The 16,553-nt window shown below is 42.8% G+C and overlaps 1 protein-coding gene and 1 long non-coding RNA gene across 2 annotated transcripts in view; one reads left to right on the top strand and one right to left on the bottom strand.

Annotated features, from left to right (window-relative positions):
• The first annotated feature begins 41 nt into the window (after positions 1-41).
• LOC115145985 (uncharacterized) lies at positions 42-11,023 on the top strand. Its single transcript, XR_010459743.1, has 2 exons — positions 42-114; positions 8,027-11,023. It is a non-coding gene; the product is annotated as an uncharacterized LOC115145985 (long non-coding RNA).
• LOC115145983 (tyrosine-protein kinase receptor TYRO3-like) overlaps positions 3,105-16,553 on the bottom strand; it is a 32,653-nt gene continuing 19,204 nt past the window's right edge. Inside the window, exons 8-19 of the mRNA XM_029687713.2 lie at positions 14,078-14,220; positions 13,197-13,335; positions 12,931-13,057; positions 12,602-12,696; positions 12,381-12,476; positions 12,006-12,086; positions 11,050-11,142; positions 10,709-10,830; positions 9,780-9,889; positions 9,384-9,543; positions 8,871-9,007; positions 3,105-8,606 (exon numbers count right to left, since the gene is read on the bottom strand). Coding sequence (XP_029543573.2) covers positions 8,180-8,606; positions 8,871-9,007; positions 9,384-9,543; positions 9,780-9,889; positions 10,709-10,830; positions 11,050-11,142; positions 12,006-12,086; positions 12,381-12,476; positions 12,602-12,696; positions 12,931-13,057; positions 13,197-13,335; positions 14,078-14,220 — 1,730 coding nt within the window. The 3' untranslated portion in view covers positions 3,105-8,179. The remainder of the gene's footprint in view (positions 8,607-8,870; positions 9,008-9,383; positions 9,544-9,779; positions 9,890-10,708; positions 10,831-11,049; positions 11,143-12,005; positions 12,087-12,380; positions 12,477-12,601; positions 12,697-12,930; positions 13,058-13,196; positions 13,336-14,077; positions 14,221-16,553) is intronic.

The raw sequence follows: 16,553 nt of genomic DNA, 5'->3' as shown, positions 1-16,553 counted from the left end.
ATTCTGCGCAGACTCAGCGCCTTCGTGTCACATGATTCAAAACGGAGGGAGAACATGCCTGCTGAGGTGGTACGGAACGCCGCCATGTGGAGATTTGAAACTCCCCGCTTTTTGGTAGGTGGCCTTCCAACGAAGACAGAAGGTTGGGGTATAAATATAATCAAAGTTGAACATGTCGACTGTACACGTAACGACAGACAAAGCTTGTGGGCATGCTTATTCGGGGGACATGTGCTTGCCAACCAGCTCTAACCAGATTGAAACTGTCAATACAAGAATTTACCTGCGACTTGGCTGTAATTGCATTTCGACTCGGTGTTTTCAAATCAAAATTCATTGGTCACATACACATATTTAGCAGATGTTTTGCGGGTGTAGCGAGATGCTTGTGTTCCTGGCTCCAACAGTGCAGTAACGTTAGTATCTAACAATTCACACATCTACAGGTAAAATAATGGAATTAAGAAAAATATAAATATTAGGACGAGCAATGTCGGGGGCATGGACTAAATACAGTAGAATATAATACAGTATATACATATGAGATGACTAAAGCAGTATATAAACATTAAAGTGACTAGTGTTCCATTATTAAAGTGGCCAGTGATTCCATGTCTATGTATATAGGGTAGGATCCTCTAAAGTGCAGGGTTGGGGAGCCGGATAGTTAGGGGAATAATCCGTAGCTAGTCAGACGATGTAAGAAGACTTGGCTGCAGTCCAAACGCAAATTAGACAGCCCTCGTTCCAAAACCTTTAGCCCTTGAATGACGTTTTACACCATCACATACGAGTGTAGCTACCTCAAATGTACCTTGCCCAAGCCGGGGAGAGTGATTGTCGAAGAGGCAACGTCCTTGGTAGAAATCTTGAAGTTCGGCTTAAAAGCAACCAACCTCAAGCTATTAATGTACCTAGCAAGCTAATGTAGCTAGCTACAGTTACCCATATAGCTAGCAAGCTAGATGTATAGTTTGTCAATTATTCCAATAGATTTCAGTATTCCAATACATGTTTATGAAGCTAGCTATGTGTGTTGTATAGGCTCCTGACTACGAGACTAAGACCATTTGAGCGTCATTCCAATTTGCCAACGCTAAAGTCAGTGTCATCTATATATATATATATATATATGTATGTGTGTGTTTTAGCAAACTAGCGTTATTATGTCTTACATGCCGAAAATGCAGTCCCTGTTGATTACGTTTGACACTTCGCTGCCACCGGAGTTTGATACGACTACAGTTTGCATTAAACTGGTGTGTCTTTTAAGTGTATGGAATACAGCCTAAATTCTTCACTAGCTTCCTCGAGCTAAATCGAGGGCCCAGGGGGCAACGTTTGTGAATTGGACCGCCACTTAAGATGGCAATCAAACTGCACCTAAAAGTCAGTTATACTAAATTCGAAGCAGTTGAAATGTAGTGTTTCCCTAAGATTCTTTTCAGCAGCGGTAGGTATGTTAGCGTGGGGGGGGGGCAAGCAAGCTACAATTCTACATGTTCAAAATATGCGTGGGGTTGAGAGAAAATTTTACGGTTTCTACAAATTTTGCCATAGTATAAGAACAAGGTATAAGCTATCTGAGTGATTCAAACATAACACAATCAATGGGGGCCCCATGACATGACAGGAAATATGCATTTACATTTTAGTCATTTAGCAGACCCTCTAGAGCAACTTACTGGAGCAATTAGGGTTACAGGCCTTGCTCAAGGGCACATCAGCAGATTTCAGTCATTTGCAAATATATTATGAATTTATTAAGGATTTATATGGGATAGCAGTTAGAGGCAGGATCGAATCCTGGGTCTGTCAGGGAAATCTGTCAGGATATGAGCCAGCAATTGGGGGGTGCCAGATATCAAATCCTTCATGCCATCTCCTGGCAGTTGTATCTTTGAGCAAGGCACTTTATCTCTAAACTGCTCCAGGCTGACCATGTCCTGTCCACTCTGTGTGTCTGGAGGGATTGGGATAAAATACTAATCTCAATAGCTAGGTTTCCATCCAATTGGAGACAGATTTTCATGCGAAAATGTAAAATAATCCACACACAAAAATAAGTGCATTTTCCAACCATTGGTGTGCTTCCGCCACCGACTTGAAAAATGTGTGCTATGAGTATTACATAACGCACACATTGTTTTACTTTTTCATGTACCCAATAAAAATCTGTGATTCCATCACATTTAACTCTACGGATTATTTTGTGTTAAATAGCAAATGTGCCTACTCTGGTCTTGGTACGTGTGCTCTAGCCAACAATCCTGAATATTTTTTTGTCAACTGGCAGTCAAGTATCAATCAGAGTAAGACCCTCAATATTTGTTGGAAAAGGAGGATCAAGATCACCGTGGACTTTCACTACCCTGTGAAATTAATAATAATCTGTAGTCTAATACACACTACATGGTTTCCCAAGTCGTAGTGGGAGGATCACACACCATATCATATCATCGCGTGAATCCCAAGTTTACTTCAATATGATGGTTATCATATCAATATTTGCGCTTAAAGTTGTTTCTACTGCTATTTCTCGCATAATTAATTTTACAGACACAAAAAGATCCCACCATGTCGAACGAACAAACAAATTCTGTCTGCATTTATGAAATTGTACCGAAACTTCCTGTTTCCATCACAGCAGTCATGTTTTTTTTTAAATACAATCACTTTACTGCATGAAAACTGTATGTGAGAATTTACAATAAACTAACTAACTACATTTATCCAGATCAGCTGGGGCACATAGAAGTTAGGCTGAGGGTGAGTGTTGGAGTTCCAAGCTTTCCCGGAAGGTATAAAGACAATTTTAATCCGGGTGGTTCCAGCCCTGAATGCTGATTGGCTGAAAGACGTGGTATATCAGACCTTATACGATGGGTATGACAAAACATTTATTTTTACTTCTCTAATTATGTTGGTAATCAGTTTATAATAGTAATAAGGCACCTCGGGGGTTTGTGATATGGCCAATATACCACGACAAACGGATGTGTCCTAGCACTTGCCTCGTGCGTAAAAACAGCCCGTAGCCATGGTATTGTGGCCATATACCACACCCCCTCAACCTTATTGCTTAAATATACCATACGATGATGAAACAACCAACCCTTTTTATTTACTTACACTTGAGGTGAGAATTACATTGTAGCTTTATGTACAAATCTAAAAACAACTAGGCACAGGCTGGTAAGGATGGACTGGTCAGAGTATCACAAAGCATCAGCTTCATAAGTCACTGTTTTTAATGATTTGGGTTGTATCTATGGAAATGATTTTATAACAATATACAAAAACTACATAGAAAATATACATATTAGAAACATGTCCCCTGATATCCCATAGCCTATAAGCAAAATCAAAAGGTGTCTCTGTAAGCATTTTGAGCATCAGTGAATGACAGACTCCCATTTTATCAGGCTAATGTCTTAACAGATCATATCCATATTCACACTGGTAAAATTAGTTATTGAATACATACACAACCTTCTGCATATTATCCTGTTTCATAAATACTCAATGGTACTCTTCAAAATAACTAATTCACAAAAATTGTAAAGGGATACTTTGGGATTTTGGCAATGAGGTCTTTATCTACTTTCCAGAGTCAGGAAGGTTGTTGATACCATTTTTATGTCTCCGTGTCCAGTATGAAGGAAGTTGGAGGCAGTTTTGTGAGCCAATGCTAACTAGCATTAGCGCAATGACTGGAAGTCTATGGGTATCTCCTATGATTTCAAGTCATTGCGCTAACACTAGTTAGAAACTTCCTTCAAACAGCATGCACCGACATAAAAATGGTATCCATGATTTCATCGGACTCTGGGGAAGTAAACTCAGCAAAAAAAGTAAACGTCCTCTCACTGTCAACTGCGTTTATTTTCAGAAAACTTAACGTGTAAATATTTGTATGAACATAAGATTCAACAACAGACATAAACTGAACAAGTTCCACAGACATGTGACTAACAGAAATTGAATAATGTGTCCCTGAACAAAAGTAACAGTCAGTATCTGGTGTGGCCACCAGCTGCATTAAGTACTGCAGTGCATCTCCTCGTGGACTGTACCAGATTTGCCAGACCGCCCCAGACCATGATGGACCCTCCACCTCCAAATCGTTCCCGCTCCAAAGTACAGGCCTCTGTGTAACACTCATTCCTTCGACAATAAACACGAATCAGACCATCACCCCTAGTGAGACCAAACCACGACTCGTCAGTGAAGAGCACTTTTTGCCAGTCCTGTCTGGTCCAGCAACGGTGGGTTTGTTCCCATAGGCGACATTGATGTCTGGTGAGGACCTGCCTTACAACAGGCCTATAAGCCCTCAGTCCAGCCTCGCTCAGCCTATTGCGGACAGTCTGAGCACTGATGGAGGGATTGTGCATTCCTGGTGTAACTCGGGAAGTTGTTGCCATTCTGTACCTGTCCCGCAGGTGTGATGTTCAGATGTACCGTTCCTATGCAGGTGTTAAATGTGGTCTGCCACTGCGAGGACGATCAGCTGTCCGTCCTGTCCCCCCTTAGTGCCGTCTTAGGCGTCTCACAGTACAGACATTGCAATTTATTGCCCTAGCCACATCTGCAGTCCTCATGCCTCCTTGCAGCATGCCTAAGACACGTTCACGCAAAGGAGCAGGGACCCTGGGCAGCTTTCTTTTGGTGTTTTTCAGAGTCAATAGAAAGGCCTCTTTAGTGTCCTTAATAAAGTTTTCATTACTGTGACCTTAATTGTCTACCGTCTGTAAGCTGTTAAGTGTCGTAACGACCGTTCCACAGGTGCATGTTCATTAATTGTTTATGGTTCATTGAACAAGCATGGAAAACAGTGTTTAAACCCTTTACAATGAACATCTGTGAAGTTATTTGGATTTTTTTCAAATTATATTTGAAAGACAGGTTCCTGAAAAACAGGTTCCTTTTTTTGCTGAGTTTAGATAAAAAGGCCGTTGCAAAAATCTCGGAGTATCCCTTTAAGGCAGTGGTCACCAACCGGTCATCGCCATGGACTGTCCAAGATCCAAGGCATTCCTCGTCGATCGCCAAACATTTCTGTAAAAACCCAGCGATAAAGCCTTGCGTTCCTATTCAATATTTTAGTAGTGAGACGGTAGGTGCACCCCATTCAGCTGCCCTGCGTGCCGGGAAGGTGAAGTGTTCCCATTTTGAATAATTTCATGTGTCTGAAGGTACTAACTCTGCTTTCCCAGCGGCCCGGAGAGCAAATCAAGTGCTATATAGGCCTACCGCTGGCCAATCGGTGTCTGCAGTAAAGTAGTGAGTGTAAAAAATAGATATACAGTGGAGAACACGTATTTGATACAATGCCGATTTTGCAGGTTTTCCTACTTACAAAGCATGTAGAGGTCTGTAATTTTTTATCATAGGTACACTTCAACTTTGAGAGACGGAATCTAAAACAAACATCCAGAAAATCACATTGTATGATTTTTAAGTCCGTATGTTCTCCACTCATTACCTGTTAACTGCACCTATCCAGAAACTCAAAACAGACTCCAACCTCTCCACAATGGCCAAGACCAGAGAGGGTGTAAGGACATCAGGGATAAAATGGTAGACCTGCACAAGGCTGGGATGGGCTACAGGACAATAGGCAAGCAGCTTGGTGAGAAGGCAACAACTGTTGGCGCAATTATTAGAAAATGGAAGAAGTTCAAGATGACGGTCAATCACCCTCGGTCTGGGTCTCCATGCAAGATCTCACCTCGTGGGGCATCAATGATCATGAGGAAGGTGAGGGATCAGCCCAGAACTACACGGCAGGCCCTGGTCAATGACCTGAAGAGAGCTAGGACCACAGTTTCAAAGAAAACCATTATTGTAACACTACACCGTCATGGATCAAAATCCTGCAGCGCACGCAAAGTCCCCCTGCTCAAGCCAGCACATGTCCAGGCCTGTCTGAAGTTTGCCAATGACCATCTGGATGATCCACAGGACGAATGGGAGAAGGTCATGTGGTCTGGTGAGACAAAAATATAGTTTTTTGGTCTAAACTCCACTCTCCAGACCTGAACCCAATAGAAAATCTTTGCAGGGAGCTGAAAGTCCGTATTGCCCAGCGACAGCCCCAAAACCTGAAGGATCTGGAAAAGGTCTGTATGGAGGAGTGGGCCAAAATGCAGTGTGTGCAAACCTGGTCAAGAACTACAGGAAATGTATGATCTCTGTATTTGCAAACAAAAGGTTTCTGTACCAAATATTAAGTTCTGCTTTTCTGATGTATCAAATACTTATTTCATGCAATAAAATGCAAATTACTTAAATCATACAATGTGATTTTCTGGATTCTTGTTTTAGATTCCGTCTCTCACAGTTGAAGTGTACCTATGATAAAAATTAGACCTCTACATGCTTTGTAAGTAGGAAAATCGGCAGTGTATCAAATACTTGTTCTCCCCACTGTATAAAAAAAAACTACAGCAATGTTGATACTGTGAGATTTCAAACCATGACTAGAGAGACTGTCAACGACTACAGCAAAGAGCTGCTGTTTTTGAGTGAGTTTAAGTTCTTACTCAACACCTTTTTATTCAACACTTATATGCTATTAAAATAGTTCATAGGAGTAACATGAATTTGTGCATGAGGCAGAAATTATGCGGTGCGACTCGAGTTTTGCCATCAGCTGGCAGACTGTCCCTATTTGGTCAGTGTCAGTGGAGGAAAGGGAGAGAAGGGAGATGTTGAGAGGCAGACCCTCAGTCTGCTGCTCTTCCTCAGCTGGGCCTGACCATCAGATGCAGGCACCATCAGCCCAGATTTATTTTTTATTATTTCAAATATATGCTCACTCAGCTGTGCCTTACAAGTAATACAACTGATCAATTGCTGGTGTGATCATACCTCACATTTTGAAATATAAACTGAACAAAAATGAAAAACTCTACATGTAAAGTGTGTGTCCCATGTTTCATGAGCTGAAAAAAAGTCCCATATGCACAAAGCTTCTCTCAAATTTTGTGCACACATTTGTTTACATCCTGGTTATTGAGCATTTCTCTTTAAACCAAGATAATCCATCCAACTGACAGGTGTGGCATATCAAGAAACTGATTTAACAGCATGATCATTACACGAGTGCACCTTGTGCTGCAGTTGTCACACAATGCCACAGTTTTGAGGGAGTTTGAAAGTGGCATTCTGATTGCAGGAATGTTGCCAGGCCTCACAACCGCAGATCACGTGTATCCACACCAGCCCAGGACCTCCACTTCCAGCTTCTTCATCTGAGACCAACTACCTGGACAGCAGATGAAACTGAGGATATTTCTGTCTAATAAAACCCTTTTGTGGGGAAAAACTAATTCTGATTGACTGGGCCTGGCTCCCCAATGGGTGGGCCTATGCCCTCCCAGGCCCATCCATGGCTGCGAGCCTGCCCAGTCATGTGAAATCAGAGATTAGGGCATAATTAATTTTTTCCATTGACTGATTTCCTTACATGAACTGTAATTCAGAAAGGTTACGTAAAACAAAATAAATCTGAGCGGTAGAGCTTGTCTTGCTTTTGGACTCAAAAGTAATCTCAACTCAGATTGGTGACCACTGCTTTAAATGATTATTTCAGTTGTGGTCCATTAAAATGTTAAGGTTAAATAAGAACAAGTGTAATAGAGGCTTTTGGACTGGAGCTGCTTATTATATTGAGTTTAGGGTATGAAAGGGAGTAAGTTCGCAAAGCAGCAAATGCCAATGTTCAATACCTATAGTAGGCAGCATTTGTTAATAAATTCATTCCCTAAAACATCAAAAGGTACATATCTACAGACTAAATAATGCCTCGGTCAGTGAGTTTTCCATTGAAAAGAGAAATGTGTATCAGTCAAGATCTAAAATATACTGCGCTTTTTGTCAATGTAATAGTGAGGCTGATTGTGTGTGTGTATTGGTGTGAAGTCATAGTATAATGTACACAAAGGACAGAATAACTGGAAATAAAATGGGTAGAAAAGTTCATTGAGATATGAACTTCAATCCAATTCTGCTCCGTTAGGTCATGCTGGTGAGCATCCATTCGTTTTCAGAAACTTCACTGGAGGACAGTAGTGAGTGACCAACCCTCCACAACCAACTTGCCAGTCTGAGATCTGTACACAAGGTCAGTTAAGGAGGGCAGGGGAGGCAGCATGGTGGTCGAAATGTAAAATCACACATTAATGAACGCATCTTCATATTCCTCATCCCTAACGTCTGGCTGCAAGGTATCCATCGAGTCCCCCTGCCTCCCACCGTCCTCTTCAGTGCCATGACAGGTAGGACCGATGATGTAGCGGTAGTCTCCACCGACAGCCAGAGCTGCCCCAGAAGACACCACGAGCCAGTCTTTCTCATCCTCCTCCATCCCCACACACTGCGAGGGCATTCCTGACCAGAAGGGGTCCTTCCTTGGACCCAGTGCCCCTGCCCCCTGCTCCCCCTTGTCATTCTCCAGGTTAACGTAGAGAAGGACCTCCTTAATGCAGCTAGGCCCAGGGGATAGGCTGGCCCACAGCCCCTCCAGCTGGTCAATCAGGTGCAGGAAACTGGGGCGGCACTTGGGAACAGGGCTCCAGCAGCTATGCATGATCTCATAACTGGGAAAAGAGAGGGAGAGGACTTGTACTGTCAGGTTGTTATTGTAAAGTAATGTGTTCTCAATGAGTTACCTGGTTAAATAGGCAGTAAAATATACAAACTCATGATTAAATCATTTTCATTAATCTGGCACCAATGATGATAATTAGATTGTTTTAGTCATTTGAAAAGTATAGCACTGATCCCATCAGTTCTGATGAAGGCCTTGCAAGCTGATTTTCAACGCCAGAGAATTTTCTAATCAGACCCAGTGGACCACTCACATGTTGTCTCGGCAGTCAGGTGGCTGTTTGAGCCTCTCTCCCTTGATGAGGTACTCATAGATTTCGGAGTTCTCCACCCCGGGATAAGGGGTCTGTCCCCGTGCCATGATCTCCCACATGGTGACTCCAAATGCCCACTGTGGGGAAAACGGAGTCAGTCAATTAACTTCCGGGGCCACTAAAAAGGCAAAAATAAGGAATTGACAGTTCCCAAAAACATAATCAACATATCTATTAAACAGGGACTCAGTCAGTTAACTTCTGTGGCCACTACATCGTTTAAATATACGAAAATTAAATTGATTGGTCTGGAAACAAAATCAACATCTTATCCACGATGCATTGAATTGCATTACAAAACACAAATGTAATCCTTTTCACAAAGAGGATTTCAAGATGGGGATCCCGAACTGAAATATTCCCGCCCTACAGTGTCACCATCATTTAGAAACTGAAGATACGAGTTTGTGTGTACTGTGACCACTATGAGGGTGCATCCATCTTTGTATATACCACATCACTCTGAGTAGTGTAGACATTGTCAGCAAGGCTCTCCAGTGCTATCCACTTGACAGGCAGCTTTGAGACAGATCCTTGTCTGTAGTAGTCGCCACTGTAGATTTTCTTTGACAGCCCAAAGTCTGCCACACAGACTGTCAGGTTTTCACTAAGCCTATGAACAAAGGAGAGGAGATGGTCACAACTAACCCACAGGCAAGATAACGCTCTAGTAAATTCAGTGTAAACTATATCAGAGGGAGTCCCAGTTAGGAAAGAGTAAAGTGACGGGTTGCTGTCTCAAATGTTGCCATATTCCCCATTTAGTACACTAGTTTTGACCAGGGCCCTACAGGGAATAGGGTGCCATTTGGGACAAAGACACATTCTACTGTGCTCGTAGATTCTCACATGCAGTTGCGCGCAGCCAGATCTCTGTGTATGATGCTTTTGTTGCTCAGGTACGCCATTCCACGAGCGATGTCCAACATGAACTGTATGAGCATCTGCAGTGACACGGTCTGTGTAAGGGAGAGACCGCAACATTTTGCTAAAACGTGATTTGAACCTATACAAAAAGTCTACTATGAAAATAAATAATAATTTGGGCCCACAGGTCAACCTGGTCTTTCCTCTAGTTCCATAACATGAAATAAAGAAATGATTTAAAACATTCTGTATGTAAACTGTCAAATGTAACAGTAGAAGACCTTGAGTCCTCTGGACACACATTGGGCGGAAATTTATTATAGATGGTGTTATAGGGTGAGCGTACAAAACATTAGTAACACCGGCTCTTTCCATGACAGACTGTCCAGGTGAAAGCTATGATCCCTTATTGATGTTACCTGTTAAATCCACTTCAAATCAGTGTAGATGAAGGGGAGGAGACCGGTTAAAGAAGGATTTTTAAGCCTTGAGACAATTAAGACATGTATTGTGTATGTGTGCCACTCAGAGGGTGAATGGGCAAGACAAAAGTTAAGAGCCTTTGAACGGGGTATGGTAGTAGGCGTCATGCCCACCGGTTTGAGTGTGACAAGAACTGCAAAGCTGCACGCTCAACGGTTTACCGTGTGTATCAAGAACGGTCCACCACACAAAGGACATCCAGCCAACTGGACACAACTGTGGGACGCATTGGAGTCAACATGGGCCAGCATCCCTGAGGGATGCTTTCAACACCTTGTGGAGTCCATGCCCCGACAATTTGAGGCTATTCTGAAGGCAAAAGGGGGTGCAACTCAATATTAAGGAATGTGTTGCTAATGTTTTGTACACTCAATGTATCTATTTTAGTATGCATACAAGTGTGTATAAAATGTTTAGGGGGCACTCACAAAGGGCTCGTCTCCAAGGCGGGACAAGAGCAGAAATGTGTGAAGGTCCCCATGCTTCATGAATGGCAGGATAACCATGGGGATGGGCAACCGTTGCTGAGGGCGACTGTGCAAACTCACTCCTGGAGGACCAAAACATATTCAATATAATCAACAACTCACTGCATTGAGTTGCTGTAATGACAGTTACAACTCTTTCTCTGATCCTAAGGAGCCTACTTGTACCCGATTGTAGAATATATTATTTGTAATCTAGCAATGCCTTTCGTACATAAAGTTGTCATGAATTTAATTGAAATAAAAGTTGGCCTAAGTCATGGGTTTCTTTCTTCACTACTAACCAATGAGCTGGATGACATTAGGATGATCGAAGTCCTTCATATGAGAAGCCTCCTTCAGGCACTGTTCAATATCACATGACGAGTTGATATCCGCTGATGGGAGAAAAAACTAAGTTATCACGACTTGCAAGGACGTATTAGTTCACATCAGGGGTGAAAGTAAGCCAGTATGGAGTTCTGGCAAAATAAATAGTGGGGGCACGCCATAGGCCTACCGGTAAAACATGAGTCTTATCACAATAATAATAATAATAATTAAAAAGATGCCAAGAAGAACTGTAGGTTATTACACCATTATGTATCATTACCCGACCACATGTGAGACTGGACGTGTGGAAATATGCTCCAAAATGTGGTATGGTTGGACAATATAGTGACATTTTGCCACGGCAGAGATGAGTGGCCGAGACAGAGACGCACGCAAACAGCAGTGGATGCATCAATTCAGGTTACACAAGTTTAAGTATTTTTGACAAATCGCCAAATCGAAATCATTCATTCCACTTTCTGGTGTTTTGTAACAGCTGTCTCTATCCATTCATCAAATGGCGTTTGCACAGTGCACTGTAATGATGCTGGAATATATATATTTTTAGAGTGGACAAACGTGCGCAGGTAGCCAGGCTTATTATAGGAGCCGTTTGACGTGATTGTTTGACAATCAGATGAAAACATCATGACTGGTTGTGTTTATGCCACATTAAAACATTTTTTTAAAGATAATACATTTTAAAAGTGAAACAAAATGTTACTATTAGACCTACAGCTTACCTCTGAAATGAATAGGGATTCTGTAATTATATGATTAGGCCCAAGCGTGTGCACACAAAGGAAGTTCCAGAATGGGAAGAAATCTACTTTCACGCCTACTTTCAACTGTTTCAATGTAATATCCACCGACTGTACACATTCATATAAAAAGGCAGTGAAAATGTAGTCTATAGTCGCTCACTCACTTTTGAGCACCTTCACTGCAACTTTCTGTACAGTACTGTCCTCCATCTTTAGGAAGGCCTCACGCACTGAGCCAAACTCACCTACTCAAACACAGAAAATTGAAAATCACTGGCACATTCATCCTGGGACAATAAACACTTTGGTTACAATTCAACATATTCCAAAACATCACAACACAGACATGAGGTCTGCCTTGTTATTTAGCCATACACGGTCAATGATTATAGGCCATGCCAGACGTTAGTAAATGTTTTCCTTTGCAGTCGCCAGCATCTACCACATTTTTTTTTCTCAAAAGGTCTACTTTCAGTCAACACTTTTAAGGGTGTGAGCTAGTTTGTATAGAAACGGTACACAAGGAAGCCCTCACCAACCTTTTCCCAACATGTGTCCGAGGGTCAGTAGTCTTTCTGGGATCAGGACGTCTTGCAGTTTGGCCTTTAGATCGTTATTGATACCCAAACTGTCCACTGGTGGGAGACACCGATTTAATTCATTACTCACCACCAAGGTCCAATGACTACAAGCACAGAGTGTCAACAGAGGGCGGCACCTTTGTGGAGGCCGCAAGCCAAACACGATTGACTTTACTTACAGCTGGATTCTGGGAGCTCGGGGCAGGTCCTGTTGAATGACCTGGCTGCAGTGAAGGACACCAAGCGCTCATTCCCTGGGGGATTGAAGACAGACCTGCAATGACAAGCAGAGTCCTGCATTCACATACTGTATGGGCGCCGGCAGGCCGACTGTCTGCAGTATCTACCAGAATCAGAGGCCTGGTTTGAATACTTTGGCAGCTGTTTACAGTAGGTCAGTCAATTCATTAAAATACTGCTTTCAGCCCATGCAAATTAATTTAAACAGAAAATAATGTTTATTTGAAAGGCTTTGGCCTGGTTTAGTAAGAGAGCAATGGTAGTATACCCAAACTGTGTCTCCTTCCCTCTGCGGTGCACTAGGACTGTCAAGAGAAGCCCCACCATGGTGGCCACCAGCAGGCCCAACAGAAGACCCACCCACATATGACCTCTCTGCATCTGGGCTGCCAATGCTGTGTGGAACACACACACACATTACAAACTGGCTTTACATTACAGCACAACACCCTGTCACCTTCAAATTTGGAACATAGGTTTTAAAACAACTAGAGTGACAGGGCTTATAATGGAGAGTGAGAGGGGCTCACTGACCTGAGGCGGGCATGACCAGTACAGGCTGGCTCCAGGGCCCACAACCAGCCACTGTACACGCTGACACGTGGAAGGTGGCGTTGAAGAAACGACCTCCACCGGACAGGTGGGCCACATTCTCTTTAAAGAACAGAGCCTCCTGGAACACAACAACCAAAGTGTGTCAGTGTGTATGGTCTACATAAGACATGCTTTGAGTTGAAGAAACCTTTTTTAAAAGCTTCCACCGCAAGGGAGTGCTAGGCTTTTTACATTTTTTTACACAACACACATTATGCTTTGGAACTGCTGAATACTGAGAAGGCCCTGCAATTGGGTCTCGGACCACCTGACAGGCCGCCCCCAAGTGGTGAAGGTAAGAAACAAAATCTATATGCTGATCCTTAACACGGTGGCCCCACAAGGGTGTGTGCTCAGCCCCCTCCTGTACTCCCTGTTCACCCATGACTGCGTGGCCATGCACGCCTCCAACTCGATCATCAAGTTAGCAGACGACACAAGTAGTAGTAGGCTTGATTACCAACAACGACGAGACAGCCTACAGGTAGGAGGTGAGGGCCCTGGGAAAGTGGTGCCAAGAAAATAACCTCTCACTCAACAACAACAAAACAAAGGAGATGATCGTGGACTATCTATCTACATCGCTGGGACAGTACTGGAGAAAGTGGACATTTTTAAGTTCCTCTGCGTACATATCACTGACAAACAGAAACGGTCCACCCACACAGACAGTGTGGTGAAGAAGACAACAGCGCCTCTTCAACCTCAGGAGGCTGAAGACATTTGGCTTTTCTGGTCTGTGGTAGATTTCTCCAGCGTGTACAGGTGTATGAGACTGTCTCTCCAGTGTGTACATACACTTGTATGAGGCTGTATCCTACCTGTCCTTCTCCTCCCATGTTCCACTGGACTTTGTAGGCCATCAGTTTCCCCTGCAGCTCATCGTCCTCCAAAGTCGCCCAGTTCATGGACAGCTGCTGCTCCGTTAGGTCAAATGTCAGGTTCTGGGGGGCAGCAGAGGGCACTGGGGAAGAATAACACACAGGGATGCAGTGTCAATGAAAACCTCTACATTTAACACCTTACATTTGATCATAAAGAACATTATAAAAAAGGTAGATTTGGTATACAGTACCAGTCAAAAGTTTGGACACACCTACTCATTCAAGTTTTTTTTTTTTTTTTACATTGTAGAATAATAGTGAAGACATCAAAACTGTGAAATAACACATATGGAATCATGTAGTAAGCAAAACAAGTGTTAAACAAATCAAAATATATTTTAGATTTGAGATTCTTCAAAGTAGCCACCCTTTGCCTTCATGACAGCTTTGCACACTCTTGGCATTCTCTCAACCAGCTTCATGAGTTGTGTTAACAACCCTGTGTTAACAACCCTCCAGGCGAGCTTCAATGCCAAACAACTCTCCTTCTGTGGCCTCCAATTGCTCTTAAATACAAGTAAAACTAAATGCATGCTCTTCAACCGATCGCTGCCTGCACTTGCCCGCCTGTCCAACATCACTACTCTGGACGGTTCTGACTTAGAATATGTGGACAACTACAAATACCTAGGTGTCTGGTTAGACTGTCAACTCTCCTTCCAGACTCACATCAAACATCTCCAATCCAAAGTTAAATCTAGAATTGGCTTCCTATTTCGCAAAAAAAGCATCCTTCACTCATGCTGCCAAACATACCCTTGTAAAACTGACCATCCTACCAATCCTCGACTTCGGCGATGTCATTTACAAAATAGCCTCCAATACCCTAATCAATAAATTGGATGCAGTCTATCACAGTGCCGTCCGTTTTGTCACCAAAGCCTCATATACTACCCACCACTGCGACCTGTACGCTCTCGTTGGCTGGCCCTCGCTTCATACTCGTCACCAAACCCACTGGCTCCAGGTCATCTACAAGACCCTGCTAGGTAAAGTCCCCCCTTATCTCAGCTCGCTGATCACCATAGCAGCACCCACCTGTAGCAGGCGCTCCAGCAGGTATATCTCTCTAGTCACCCCCAAAACCAATTCTTCCTTTGGCCGCCTCTCCTTCCAGTTCTCTGCTGCCAATGACTGGAACGAACTACAAAAATCTCTGAAACTGGAAACACTTACCTCCCTCACTAGCTTTAAGCACCAGCTGTCAGAGCAGCTCACAGATTACTGCACCTGTACATAGCCCATCTATAATTTAGCCCAAACTACGACCTCTTTCCCTACTTTATTTATTTATTTTGCTCCTTTGCACCCCATTATTTCTGTCTACTTTGCACATTCTTCCACTGCAAATCAACCATTCCAGTGTTTTACTTGCTATATTGTATTTACTTTGCCACCATGGCTTTTTTTGCCTTTACCTCCCTTATCTCACCTCACTTGCTCACATTGTATATAGACTTGTTTTTCTACTGTATTATTGACCGTATGTTTGTTTTACTCCATGTGTAACTCTGTGTTGTTGTGTAACTCTGTGTCGTTGTGTGTCGAACTGCTTTGCTTTATCTTGGCCAGGTCGCAGTTGTAAATAAGAACTTGTTCTCAACTTGCCTACCTGGTTAAATAAAGGTGAAAAAAAGAAGAGGAAGTCACCTGGAATGCATTTAAATTAACAGGTGTGCCTTGTTAAAAGTTCATCTGTGAAATCTTTCCTTCTTAATGCGTTTGAGCCAATCAGTTGTGTTGTGACAAGGTATGGGTGGTATACAGAATATAGCCTATTTGGTAAAAAACCAAGTCCATATTATGGCAAGAACAGCTCAAATAAGCAAAGAGAAACAACAGTCCATCATTACTTTAAAACATGAAAGTCAGTCAATGTGTAAAATTAAGAACTTTGAAAGTTTCTTCAAGCGCATCGCAAAAACCATCAAGCGCTATGATGTAACTGGCTCTCTTGAGGACCGCCACAGGAAAGGAAGACCCCGAGTTACCTCTGCTGCAGAGTATAAGTTCATTAGTTAACTACTTCAGATTGCAGCTCAAATAAACACTTCAGTTCATGAAACAGACACATCTCAGCATTAACTGTTCAGAGGAGACCGTGAATCTGGCCTTCATGGTTGAATTGCTGCAAAGAAACCACTACTCAAGGACACCAATATGAAGAAGAGACTTACTTGGGCCAAGAAACACGAGCAATGGACAATAGACTGGTGGAAATCTGTCCTTTGGTCTGATGAGTCCAAATGTGAGATTTTTGGTCTCAACTGCTGTGTCTTTGTGAGACGCATAGTTGGTGAACAGATGATCTTGCATGTGTGGTTCCCGCCATGAAGCATGGAGGAGGTGGTGTGATGGTGCTTTGCTGGTGACATGGTCTGTGATTTATTTAGAATTTAAGGCACACTTAACC

The sequence above is a fragment of the Oncorhynchus nerka genome, linkage group LG18 (genome assembly GCF_034236695.1).
Source record: "Oncorhynchus nerka isolate Pitt River linkage group LG18, Oner_Uvic_2.0, whole genome shotgun sequence".
In the NCBI taxonomy this organism is placed as follows: domain Eukaryota; kingdom Metazoa; phylum Chordata; class Actinopteri; order Salmoniformes; family Salmonidae; genus Oncorhynchus; species Oncorhynchus nerka.
The sequence above is the reverse complement of the archived record's forward strand: the minus strand, read 5'-3'. Positions and strand labels throughout refer to the sequence as shown.